The 12975-nt window shown below is 42.0% G+C and overlaps 2 protein-coding genes across 5 annotated transcripts in view; one reads left to right on the top strand and one right to left on the bottom strand.

The window, feature by feature from the left end:
• Positions 1–12975, top strand: part of cenpp (centromere protein P) — a 348905-nt gene that overhangs the window by 125977 nt on the left and 209953 nt on the right. The gene's annotated exons all lie outside the window — the stretch shown is intronic.
• The window catches only part of omd (osteomodulin), a 36359-nt gene that overhangs the window by 11771 nt on the left and 11613 nt on the right, over positions 1–12975 (bottom strand). For both annotated transcript variants that reach the window (XM_060835496.1, XM_060835495.1), the window contains one exon: positions 3313–4247. In XM_060835496.1, the coding sequence (XP_060691479.1) occupies positions 3313–4225 (913 nt within the window). In that variant the 5' untranslated portion in view covers positions 4226–4247. The remainder of the gene's footprint in view (positions 1–3312; positions 4248–12975) is intronic.

Below are 12975 nucleotides of genomic sequence, written 5' to 3'. Positions count from 1 at the left end.
GAATAGAGGGATACAGACAGTTTTGAGGCAAACGGTTTTTACTTTAGAAAGGCAGCATGTATTGGCACAGTCTTAGTGGATTGTTCATGTGCTGTACTGTTCTTTGTTTTCTTTTTGTTCCTTGAGTCAAGTGTCATAGGGTACGGACAGGGAAAAGGTGTTCAAGCCAGTCAGATCAGCCAAGATTTTGTTGATTAACAGAGCAGGCTAGAGATGACAAATGGCCTACGCTCATCCTACTGACCATCTTGCATCGTATCAGACATTATGATCGCAATACATATGATGTGTCAGGGAGGGAAAGGCCTAATACTGTTCCGAGTGTCCTCAGAATATTAAAATGCAGATAAGTTTGTGGGCAAGTCTCATTGTCAGTTTTTAAAACACTGTTTTTAGTGCAGCAGCCCGCAAAATTGAAAGGCTGTTTGCTGTCGAGCAAGTGGATAGAATTGGTAGAATGCCACAGTTGTCAACAATCCCCATCAATTCAGAATGTTTGGTTGGGATGAGAAAAGGGGTCTGCGCTCAGAGCATAGCAGCAGGAAGGGTAACATCATAGGATTGTGATTTGGTATGGGACTGGTTGCTGTGCATGGCAGGACGTGAGCACAATAAAGAACACAGGGCAGAACTGGGAGTATTCTATGTTGAAAGCAAATAGGATGCAGTCTGACATTGAGAGTTTGCACCTGAATGAAAGGAAGTGAAGTTATCGCATAGAAAGATGCATTTAACTTTTTCTATGTAAGAAGTTGCTGTGAATGAATGCACAGAACTGGTAAACAAGACAGAATCCCGTCCTTACTTTGACTTTAACCACTGCCATAGCAATTTAAGGATAATATCTTAATCACGATGTTATCAAGCAACTTACTAAGAATAATTTGGAGATGCCGGTGTTGGACTGGGGTGTACAAAGTTAAAAATCACACAACACCAGGTTATAGTCCAACAGGTTTAATTGGAAGCACACTAGCTTTTGGAGCGACGCTCCTTCGTCAGGTGATTGTGGAGGGCTCGATCGTAACACAGAATTTATAGCAAAAATCTGCAGTGTGATGTAACTGAAATTATATATTGAAAAATTGATTGTCTGTTAAGTCTTTCATCTGTAAGAATACAGTGACAGTTTCACTTCTTTCATGTGTAAATCACAAAACTCTTTTTTTTAAAAGTTGCATTCCCGGGTTAGCTGTTAACAATGTTGATAGCTAGACAATATGTTGAAGGTGTTAGCCCTCTGTGTTCTCTGTATATGACCTGATGTTTAGATTGATTCTAATCTAAAAAGTGAGATAACAGTGTTTCACATAAATTCATGCAGTTTTTGAGCTCAGACTTCTACATGAATGTATGCAGTTTTTCAGCAAAGTGCAATGTAACTCTGCAATACAAATTCACCACACAAAACATATGTGTGCGTGTGGGTCTTTGTCTGTCTGTGAGAGTGTGTCTGTCTGGGGTGGGGGTTGTGTGTGTGTGTGTAGTGGGTGCAGAGCGTCTTAAGTCTGTGAGGGGGTGCGTGTAGGAGTGTGTGTGTGTTTATAAGGGAGTGTGTGCGTGTCTATATGTACCTGTGTCCGTGTATATTTGAGAGTGTGTGTGTGTAGTGCAATGGTGATCACCTGTAATGTGACATGAACCCAAGGTCCCGGTTGAGGCCCTCCCTATGGGTACCGAACTTAGCTATCAGCCTCTGCTCGGCTACTTTTCGCTGCTGCATGTCCCAAAGTCCACCTTGGAGGATGGTCAACCGAAGGTCCGAGGCTGAATGTCCTGGACCACTGAAGTGTTCCCCAGCTGGGAGGGAACCCTCCTGTCTGTTGATTGTTGTGCGTTGCCCATTCATCCGTTGTCGTAGCCTTTGCTTGGTTTCCCCAATTTACCATGCCTCCGAGCATCCTTGCCTGCAATGTATAAGATGGACAACGTTGGCTGAGTCACATGACTACCTGCTATGTACAAGGTGGGAGGTGTTCCCACGCGTAATAGTGGTATCTATGTCCACAATCTGACACGTCTTGCAGCGTACACCATGACAGGGTTGTATACAAACCTGTCACGGTGGACACTGCAAGACATGTCAGATTGTGACATAGATACCACTATTACACGTGGGAACACCTCCCACCTTGTACATGGCAGGTACTCATGTGACTCAGCCAACGTTATCCATCTTATACATTGCAGGCAAGGATGCCCGGAGGCATGGTACATTGGGGAAACCGAACAAAGGCTACGACAACGGATGAATGGCCACCGCACAACAATCAACAGACAGGAGGGTTCCCTCCCAGCTGGGGAACACTTCAGTGGTCCAGGACATTCAGCCTCGGACCTTCGAGTGACCATCCTCCAAGGTGGACTTCGGGAAAGGCAGCAGAGGAAAGTGGCCGAGCAGAGGCTGATAGCTAAGTTCGGTACCCATAGGGAGGGCCTCAGCCGGGACCTTGGGTTCATGTCACATTACAGGTGATCACCATTGCACTACACACACACACACAGATGTTCCTACACACACACACACACACACACACACACACACACACAGGTACACACAGGCACCCACACACACACTCCCACACTCACACATGCACCCCCTCACAGACGTAAGACACTCTGCACCCACCACATACACACACACACATTCTCAACACACACATTCTCACACTCACAACCCCCACCCCAGACAGACACACTCTCACAGACAGACAAAGACCCACATGCACACATATATTTTGTGGGGTGAATTTGTATTGCAGAGTTACATTGCACTTTGCTCAAAAACTGCATACATTCATGTAGAACTCTGAGCTCAAAAACTGCATGAATTTATGTAAACACTGTTATCTCACTTTTTAGATTAGAATCAATCTAAACATCAGGTCATATACAGAGAACACAGAGGTCTAACACCTTCAACATATTGTCTAGTTATCACCATTGTCAACAACTAACCCGGGAGTGCAACTTTTAAAAAAAGGGGTTTTGTGATTTACACATGAAAGAAGTGAAACTATCACTGTATTCTAACAGATGAAAGACTTAACAGACAATCAATTTTTCAATGCATAATTTCAGTTACATCACACTGCAGATTTTTGCTAAACATTCTGTGTTACGATCAAGCCCTCCACAATCACCTGATGAAGGAGCGTCGCTCTGAAAACTAGTGTGCTTCCAATTAAACCTGTTGGACTATAACCTGGTGTTGTGTGATTTTTAACTTAGTACTAAGAATGAATCTGTCTTATTTTCAAAAGTTAATTGTGACTTTTAGTCACTGAAAATGCAATGTAACATTTCCCATACTTGTAAAGTTGTTATTGTTGAGGTACAGGTGCTCTAGTTGCCTTGAAACGTAGAAGGTTTCAGACAGTTGGTTGTGTCCTAGATTCAATTCCAATAAATTTGAGAGATTGAACACACTGTATGGGACTTGTTTCAGCTTATTGTATGTCATCCTTAATGAGATGAGGTTTGGAGTTTTTCTGAAGTAATTTTCTGGGATAGATGATATTGAGTTGTTTTCAACTGAAAGTTGCAGTAGAGAAGATGGAAGATCTCCTGGCATGGATTTCAGCTTGTTGCTGTGCAGGTTTAATTGTAGGAGACCCTTCATTTTTCCGAGATAATTTCCCTTGACAGCGCCATCAGGAAGTTTATTATTGCTCAGGTCCAGCATTGTTACATTAATTAGTGTACGGAAATTGTCAGCAGGCAGTTTAGTAATCTTGTTGAAACCCAAAGTAATTCTTTGAAGAGATTTAGGTAGTGGAACTGGAACTTCTTCAAGTTTGTTGTGTTCCAGGTTAAGGCCAATCAGATTTTGGAGCTTTCCAAACACACCTTTGGGTATCTTAGAAGACTTCAATTTATTGTGGCTGAGATTAATTTCTTGAAGCAATGTTGCATTAACAAAAGCATTTTCTGGTACACTTTCAATTTCGTTGATCTGAAGATAAAGGTATCGCACATGTGCTGGGATATTGGGCACATATTTGAGTTTTCGATTGTCACAGTACATAGCCAAAGGAAATGATGGTGTGCATCTGCATTCTTGAGCACACACTCTGGGAAAGAATCTATATAGGTCAGTCTCTATAGGTGTACGAATACGTCGTTGTCGTGGAGGTGGAGCAAATGGATCATCATAGTTATCTTGACAATGAATGTTTACACTGAAGACAAGTATTAATATTGGTAGCCCTGTGATGAAGGTCATTCTTATTGTGATGGTTTTGTCTCTAATAAAACAAAATGAATGTGAGAAAATAAACCATAAATCAAACGAGAATATTCAGTTGATATAACAAAATGAGCAAAAGCAATTATGTACCCCTTAAGTGAAATGATGGCTAGATTAGTTCTTGAACAATTTTGAGAACCTCCTTTGAAGATTTTTTATGACAAATGATGTAGTATCTCTCACATGTAAAATGCATAACACATTTTGCTTTTACCCAGTTAAAGGTGAATATTCGACACTTCAGCAGGATTATTCAAAATTAAAGGCTGAATAGTCTCCCCCTTATGTTGCTAAAACCCCTTAGTTCATTCCTGTGTTGATGATTGTCATCTTCATAGTTTTCAGGCACTTATTAGATTAATGCCATACAGCTGGCACTCTCTTTGAATGGCAGAAACCACAGTCTCAAAAGTGGCAAAAACCACTGTCTCAATACCACTTTCTCAATTTATTATTATCTTAGGGACTGAATTTCAAATTTTCGATGTCAGATGTGAAACCAAAAAACTGTCTGTTGAGCTGGTGGATTCTGCATTGTTTGTACTATCTGGAAGCTTTGTACACAACATTCTGTGAGTGCCCATCTACCAAACCAGCTCTCTCAGGAGACAATTTGGAGTCTGGATTTGACCAATTAAAAGAAAAGGAAAATGATAATGACATGCTAGTTTAACTGACCAAGTAATTCATAATCACACAGCATCCCATGAAGTTAGAAAATAGACTTATAGTTAACTTCCAGTTATAGGGAAAACAAGCCAGCAATGCAAGTTACATTGTAGCACTATTAGATATTTAATTCATTGCTGACTTGACAATGTTTTAAGTGTTCATAAGTCATAGCAAAAGCCTATTCATTAAATCCTGTAATTTGCTTCACAGATCAGAGAGTTGAATGCTTCTATTGTAGTGTAGTATGCCTGCCTCAATAACAGAAGCTCCAGGTTTGAGACCCACCTGCTCCAGAGATAACATACCCAGCAGGTTTTTCAAAATACTTACAAGCATGTTAGTAAACTCTCTGAACTGGTTTTCTCAACTTGTGGTATTTAAGCGGCACAGTCTGGCAATAAAATCAGAAATTGCTGGAAAAACTCAGCAAATATGACAGCATCTGTGGAGAGGAAACAGAGTTAACATTTTGGGTCTGATGACCCTTCTTCTGAACTGATTGTAGCTAGGAAAAGGTTGATACATATGCTGAAGAAGAGGTGGGGGAAGGGGAGGAATAAATGATAGATGGAGATGGAGTCCACAGAGAGATAAAACAGTTGGGCAGTCAGAGGAAAACGCACAGGTCAGCCTGAGAGAATCAATAACTGCTAATGAGGACTGACAGTGGGTTGTTTGTGGTAGAAGCCCATGTGATGACAAGGCCTGGGTTTTGGCAGTTGGGGTAAGGACATGAGAGAAGGTGCACAGGCCCTAAAATCCATTATTGAATTCAGAAGGCTATTGAGTTCCTAAGTGGAAAATGAGGTGGTGTTTGTCCAACTTGCACTGAACTTTGCTGGAATATTGTAGTAAGTCTGAGACAGATGTTGGCTAGGGAACACGATGATCTGATGAAATAGCAGGTAACTGGAAACTCAGGGTTATTTTTGCTGACAGAATGTAAACGTTCTGAAAAACAGTTGCCCATCTGTGCTTTGTCTCTCCAAGGTAGAGAAGACCATATTGTGAGTAGTGAATACAGTTGGCTACATTGTGTGAAATGCATATAAATCACTGCTTCCGCTGGAAGGTGTGTTTGGGGCCTTAGATTGTGAGGAGGAAGGAAGTAAATGGGCAGATTTTACACCTTTTGCAGTTGCATGGAAAGGTGCCTATGGGGTTGTAGGGAGGTGCTTGAAGTGGACGAGGAGTGGATAAGAGGGTTCTGGAAGAAATAGTCATTGCAGAAGGCTGACAAGAGAGGGAAGAACAGTATGTGTCTGGTGATAGTATCTCACCAGAGGTGGCAATGACTGACTGACTGATCTAAAAAAGAATTAGTATCCACTGTTAATGGTAAACCTGTTCAGATCTTTTGATGCAGCTACAATCAATGCCATAGTCATTCAAAGATTGTTGATTTGCAGGGATCCCTCAAAAGATGCAGCAATAGTTGATCAGTATGACATTTGATGGAAAATGAATTAAGACAGCAAGTTGAATAGTTACTAAATGCACTAAAAGTCTTCTTCAGAATCTGCTCTTCAACAAAAAGTTTTACAATTCTAAGGTTTGAAATTACTCAGGTTGCATCGAGGTAATTAAGTAGCTGCACTTTATTTCTTACTGTCATGCCACGATTTAGTAATGTTATCAGTGATATTGCTGGTTTTGTTTGCAGGGTTATGAGTGCTAGTAGAAGGTATCTTTTCTCTGCTTCCAGGATCTTCATAAAATATTGATTTGTTATTGCACTACATTTCTTTGTCTATCCAAACCAATGCTAGGCACTTAACGTAATCCATCATAAACAAAAAAAATCACTGAGATTTTGGAGAAAATATCACCCTAGCCAAAGAAACACTGGCCCCGCTGCTAGACAAACTAGAGACACAATCACCTGTCAGTCCCAACTCCATTGGCAAGGACAGCATCCTCAAACCACTGGACCTGTGCCTCATACCCTCTTCACTTTCAATGACGAGATATACAAACAAATCAATGGGATGCCTATGGATCACCAGTATCAGGACTTCTAGCAGGAGCAGTTATACAGAGGTTAGAACGAATAGCCCTTCCCACAATCCAACCTCAGCTTTGGGTTCGCTATGTGGATGATAACTTTGTCATTATTAATTATGACAAACTAGAAGAAACTCATGAACACATAAACAACATTCTCACCGGTATAAAATTCACCAAAAGGGAAGAGAACCATAACCAACTCCCCTTCTTGGACATCATGGCAGGACAAAAAGCCAATGGAGAACTGCTGACCAGCGTTTACAGGAAAGCCACACAACAAACCAGATACTCAACTACAGAAGCAGCCATTCCAACACCTGCAAAGGGACATGCATCAGTACACTGTTTAAATGAGCCACAACACACTGTTGCATCCTGGAACTACGGGAAGTTGAAGAGAAGCACCTATATAAACGTATTCAGGAACAATGGTTACCCGATAAACACAGTCTGCTGTTTCCTGCACAACAGACCAAAACAGGAAGATACAACACGCCTGGAGACTCTAGTCACCCTACTATACATCAAAGGCATTTTCAGAGATGACCACCAGACTACTCTGGCCCCGAGCATATTGGTAACCAAGAAACCTACTGCCACACTAAAATGACTACTGATAAATTTAAAGAACCCCATACCCACAGCCAGCAGAACAAATATAATATACAGATACCCTGCAAGGATTACAACAAACATTACATTGGACAAGCCAGTAGGAAATTAGCCACAAGTATACATGAGCATGAACTAGTCACCAAAAGTCATGACCAACTATCACCAGTATCCAGACACAAAGACGAAGAGGGACACCAGTTCGATTGGGAAAATGCACCCATCCTAGGACAGGCCAAACAAAGACACGCACGGAATTTCTACACACCTGGCATTCAAACCGGAACTCTATTTACGAGCATATACATTTGGGCCCTATTTACCAACTTCTCAGAAACAGAACCAGAAATGATATCACCGACCACAACGAGCCAAGACATACAAATAGCAAGCGGGGCAGAACACAAATGCTTCAATGGATGCTCACTGATGATATTATCTCGCATGGCGACAGAATTTCTGACAAAAAAACACACCAGCTCAGTGAGCAAACAGACAACCCAAAAACATCATTGTCAACAATAAGAAGTATTCTCTCGAGTCAATGTAGGACATTGTGTTGATAGAAGAAGAGATTAGAGTGGTCTGGAAAAGCAGAGCAGGTCAGGCAGCATCCGAGGAACAGGAAAATTGACGTTTCGGGCAGGAGCCCTTCATCAGGAAATGTCGATTTTCCTGCTCCTCAGATGCTGCCTGACCTGCTGTGCTTTTCCAGCACCATTCTAATCTTGACTCTAACCTCCAGCATCTGCAGTCCTCACTTTCACATAGTATTGATAGAACTCTACTTACTGGATCCTGCTAAAGGTGGAGTCTCTTTCTCAACAAAATAAGTCATCAACGCTGTAAGGACAGTGAAGAGAACACCAAGGTTATTCATAGGTTTGCCAGTTTTAAGCACACATTGGAGGGGGAATTAAGCTCATTTTAGGCATGTCTCTTTGCCAAGTCTTTTATACAATCATCTGAATTAAGCATTTGTTGAAAAGGAGATCAGGTGGGAAGCAAGAACATTTTGAACATCAAAGGTTTTGAATTTTGCAGGTAATCCTTCATTAGGCCCTTGCACAGCTGTTTCTAATTTAATATAAACCAAAGTTTTTGTCATTTTCCAAAACCTTTGATATTATCTTTGTTACCTTTGATTTGATTATTCAAAAGCAGCCATGATCAGATTAAACCATTGCAAATCTTCATAAGCTTCATACTGTTGGCTATATCTAAATTTCTGTTGACCCTTCATCCTTGTGCTTATTTCTCAACCAGTATTATTTCTTGATCAGCACTGCCTCAGTTTTATCATTCTCACCCTTGTTTTAAAATCTGAATGTATCTGTAATTTCCCCACTACCCACTTCGCTATGTAAGGTTCTCTAATTCTGGGTCCTTGAGAAATTTGATTTTTTTTTTAGTTGCTCCACTGTTGATAGCCATGCCTTCAGTTAACTAAACGTCTAAGCACTAGAATTCTTTCCTGGAACATTTGCACCTCTGTCTTCCTTTAATGCATGCCTTAAACCCTGCCTTTTTAATCAAGTTTATATTTGTCATCTACCCAAATATCTCTTGTGGCTTGACATCACCTTTTATCTGATAATGCATCTGTGAATTATCTTGGAGTACTTTTACAATAAAGCAAGTTGAACTTTGGTGAAGGCAAATTTTCATTTTATAGCACATAAGGAAACTGGTGTAATATAACAACTTCGGAACATGCTGACTGGAAATAGTATTTACGTAGCTGCTGTTGGGCACTTATGTTAATTGAGAATTTAACTTGTGAAACTACTGTGTAATGAGCTATACATATCAGTGTAATACAAACAGAAGAATAATGGCAGGAGAAAGTGAGGATTGCAGATGCTGGAGATCAGAGCTGAAAATGTGTTGAGAAGAATAATGGCAATACACTTGCATTTTGTGATGAATTGTTTTGCACAATATTTCAGCCATGATTCTGAATTTGCTATCAATCTAGCAGGTGTGCTCTTGCCAGGTGCATAGTGACCAACTGGATGACTACATTGACATGCTGGGGCAGGCATTGGTTTACACGCATACCTAAGTGTAAGATCCCTCACAAGCAGTTGGATAAAATTATTGTTGAAAAGCAAACATCAGAAACATAGAAATGGAGTGAAGAGGACATCAGAATATCTTTTGTGAGGGACAAGCTATGTCTCTTGGAAGTAAAATTGACTTAAAATGACATTCTTTGTAATGGAAGATTAGAATGCTGCCAACCCTACATGACAGAGTTGATAAAGCAAGCAAATCCACAGAACTCTGAAGAACTAATTAGGCAACTGAGCTGATGTGGCACCTTTCACAGGGAATTGTGCTATTGGTGAGGTTGAGGCACTCACCACTACTAGGACCTTGCAGATTTCACAAGTCCTGCATTATATTTAAAGTCAAGCTGCGCACATATAGAGGGCAGTTCGTATGTGGAATGAACGGCTAGAGGAAGTGGTCGATGCAGGTACAGTTACAAGATTTAAAACACATTTGGCCAAGTACATGAATAGGATAGTTTAGAGGGATATAGGCCAAATACAGGCAAATGGGGCTAGTTTTGTTTGGGAAACTTGGTTAGCATGGATGAGTTGGACCAAAAAGTGTGTTTCCCTTTGGCTCGCAATTGATGGGCAGACAGTTTGGCTTATGAGCTGAAACAGGATAATTCTATCATGAGGAAGTGTGTTTCTTCTCTTATTGAGTCATAAAGTTATACAGCACAGAAACAACCCTTTGATCTAACTCGTCCATGCCAACCAGTTATTTTACACTGATAGAGTCCCCTTTGCCACCATTTGGTCTATATCACTCTTAAACCCTTTATTTTTGTGTATCCATTCAGATGCCTTTTAAATATTGTAATTCTACCCTCCTCCTTCACTTCCTCTGGCAGCTTGTTCCATACACACAGCACCCTCTGCGTGAAAAAGTTGCTTGTCAGATTTCATTTAAATCTTTTCCCTCTCACATTAAACCAATACCTTCCACTAAGAAAACTCCCCCATCCTGGGAAAGTCCTTGGCTATTCACTTTATCCATGCAGCTCATGGTTTTATAAACTTCTATAAGGTCACCCCTCAATCTCCAACCCTCTAAGGCAAAAAGCCTCAGCCTTTTCAGCCTCTCCCTATAGTTCAACCTCTTCAATCCCACCAGCATGCTTGTAAATCTTTTCTGGACCCTTTCAAGTTGAACAACATTCTCCTGTAGCAGGAAGACCAGAATTAAGTACAGTATTCTAAAAGTGACCTCATCAATGTCCTGTTCAGCCATAACATGATATCCCAAACCACTGCACTGACCAATGAAGGCAAGTGTGCCAAACTATTTCTTTACCACCCTGTCTACCTATGATTCCCCTTTCAAGGAGCTATGCAACTATACCACTAAGTCCCTTTGTTTTGCAACAATCCTTGAGGTGAAAATGTATTGCTGGAAAAGCGCAGCAGGTCAGGCAGCATCCAAGGAGCAGGAGAATCGACGTTTTCGGGCATGAGCCCTTCTTTAGGGCTCTTCAGATTAGCACTGTTACCTCACAGTGCAAAGGACCCAGGTTCACTTTCACCCTCTGGTGACTGTCTATGTGGAGTTTGCACATTCTGTCTATATCTGTGTGGATTTCCTCCCACAGTTCAGTGATGTGCAGGTTAGGTGGATTGACCATGCTAAATTGTGCGTAGTATCCAGGCATGTGCAGGCGAAGTGGATTAGCCATGGGAAATGCAGTGGTACAGTTATAGGGTTGGGTGGGCGGACGTGAGTGGGGTGCTCTTTGGAGGGGCGATGTGGACTCAATGGATCAAATGCATGCTTCCACACTGTAGGGATTCTATCATTCTATAAGATTCTACAATTAACTATAAGCCCTGCCTTGATTTGACTTACCAAAATGCAACACCTCACATTTAGCTAAGTTAAACTTCATCTGCCACTCCTCAACTCATTGACCATCTGATCGAGATCCATTTGTACTCTTGAGAGAACCTTCTACACTATCAATTACACCACCAATTTTAGTGTCACCTGCAAAGTTACCAACTATACCTCCTATATTCACATGCAGTGGAGCCAGCATCAATCCTTGCAGCACGCTGCTGGTCATAGGTCTGCAGTCCAAAAAGCAATCCTGCACCAACACCCACTCATCTCCTACATCTCAATCAATTTTGTAGCCAAAAGGCTAGCTCTCCCTGGATTCCATGTAATCTAATCTTGCTAACTAGTCTACCATGTGGAACCTTGTTGAAGTTCATGTAGACAATGTCTACCGCTCTGCCTTCATCAATCTTCTTTGACACTTCTTCAGTCAAGTTAGTGAGACAGTATTTCCCACACGCAAAACCATGTTGATTCTCCCTAATCAGTCTTTGCCTTTCCAAATACTTGCAGATCGTGTCTCACAGATTCCCCTCCAACAACTTTCCCATCACTGATGTCAGGCTCACTGGACTGTAGTTTCCTGGCTTTTCATTAGCACCTTTATTTAATGGCACCACATTAGTCAATCTCCAGTCTTCTGGCACTTCATCTGTGGCTATCAATGATACAACTATCTCAGCAAGGGGCCCGGTAATCTCCCCTATAGCTTCCAATGCAGTTCTGTAATATACCTGATCAGGTCTCAGGGATTTATCCACCTTTATGCATTTTAAGATATGCATCATCTCCTCCTGTGTAATATGGACACTTTGATGACTGCATTGGTGCCACCTCGTGCTCCCGCAAGGAGGTTGAGCAATTCATCAACTTCACCAACACATTCCACCCTGACCTTAAATTTGCCTGGACCATCTCTGACATCTCCCTCCCCTTCCTGGACCTCTCCATCTCCATTAATGACGACCGACTTGACACTGATATTTTTTTGTAAACCCACCGACTCCCACAGCTACCTGGATTATACCTCTTCCCACCCTACCTCTTGCAAAAATGCCACCCCGTATTCCCAATACCTCCGCCTCCGCCGTATCTGCTCCCAGGAAGACCAGTTCCACTACAGAGCACACCAGATGGCCTCCTCCTTTAGAGACCACAATTTCCCTTCCCACGTGGTTAAAGATGTCCTCCAACGCATCTCGTCCACATCCCGCACCTCCGCCCTCAGACCCCACCCCTCCAACCGTAACAAGGACAGAACGCCTCTGGTGCTCACCTTCCACCCTACCAACCTTCGCATTAACCAAATCATCCGCTGACATTTCCTCCACCACCAGGGATATATTTCCCTCCCCACTCCTTTCCGCCTTCCGCAAAGACCGTTCCCTCCATGACTACCTGGTTAGGCCCATGCCCCCCTACAACCCACCCTCCCATCCTGGCACCTTCCCCCGCCACCGCAGGAACTGCAAAACCTGCGCCTACACCATCTCCCTCACCTCCATCCAAGGCTAAAGGAGCCTTCCACATCCATCAAAGTT

The sequence above is a fragment of the Hemiscyllium ocellatum genome, chromosome 14, assembly GCF_020745735.1.
Source record: "Hemiscyllium ocellatum isolate sHemOce1 chromosome 14, sHemOce1.pat.X.cur, whole genome shotgun sequence".
Classification (NCBI taxonomy): Eukaryota; Metazoa; Chordata; class Chondrichthyes; order Orectolobiformes; family Hemiscylliidae; genus Hemiscyllium; species Hemiscyllium ocellatum.
Note: the sequence above shows the minus strand (reverse complement) of the source record. Positions and strands in the feature narration are given on the sequence as shown.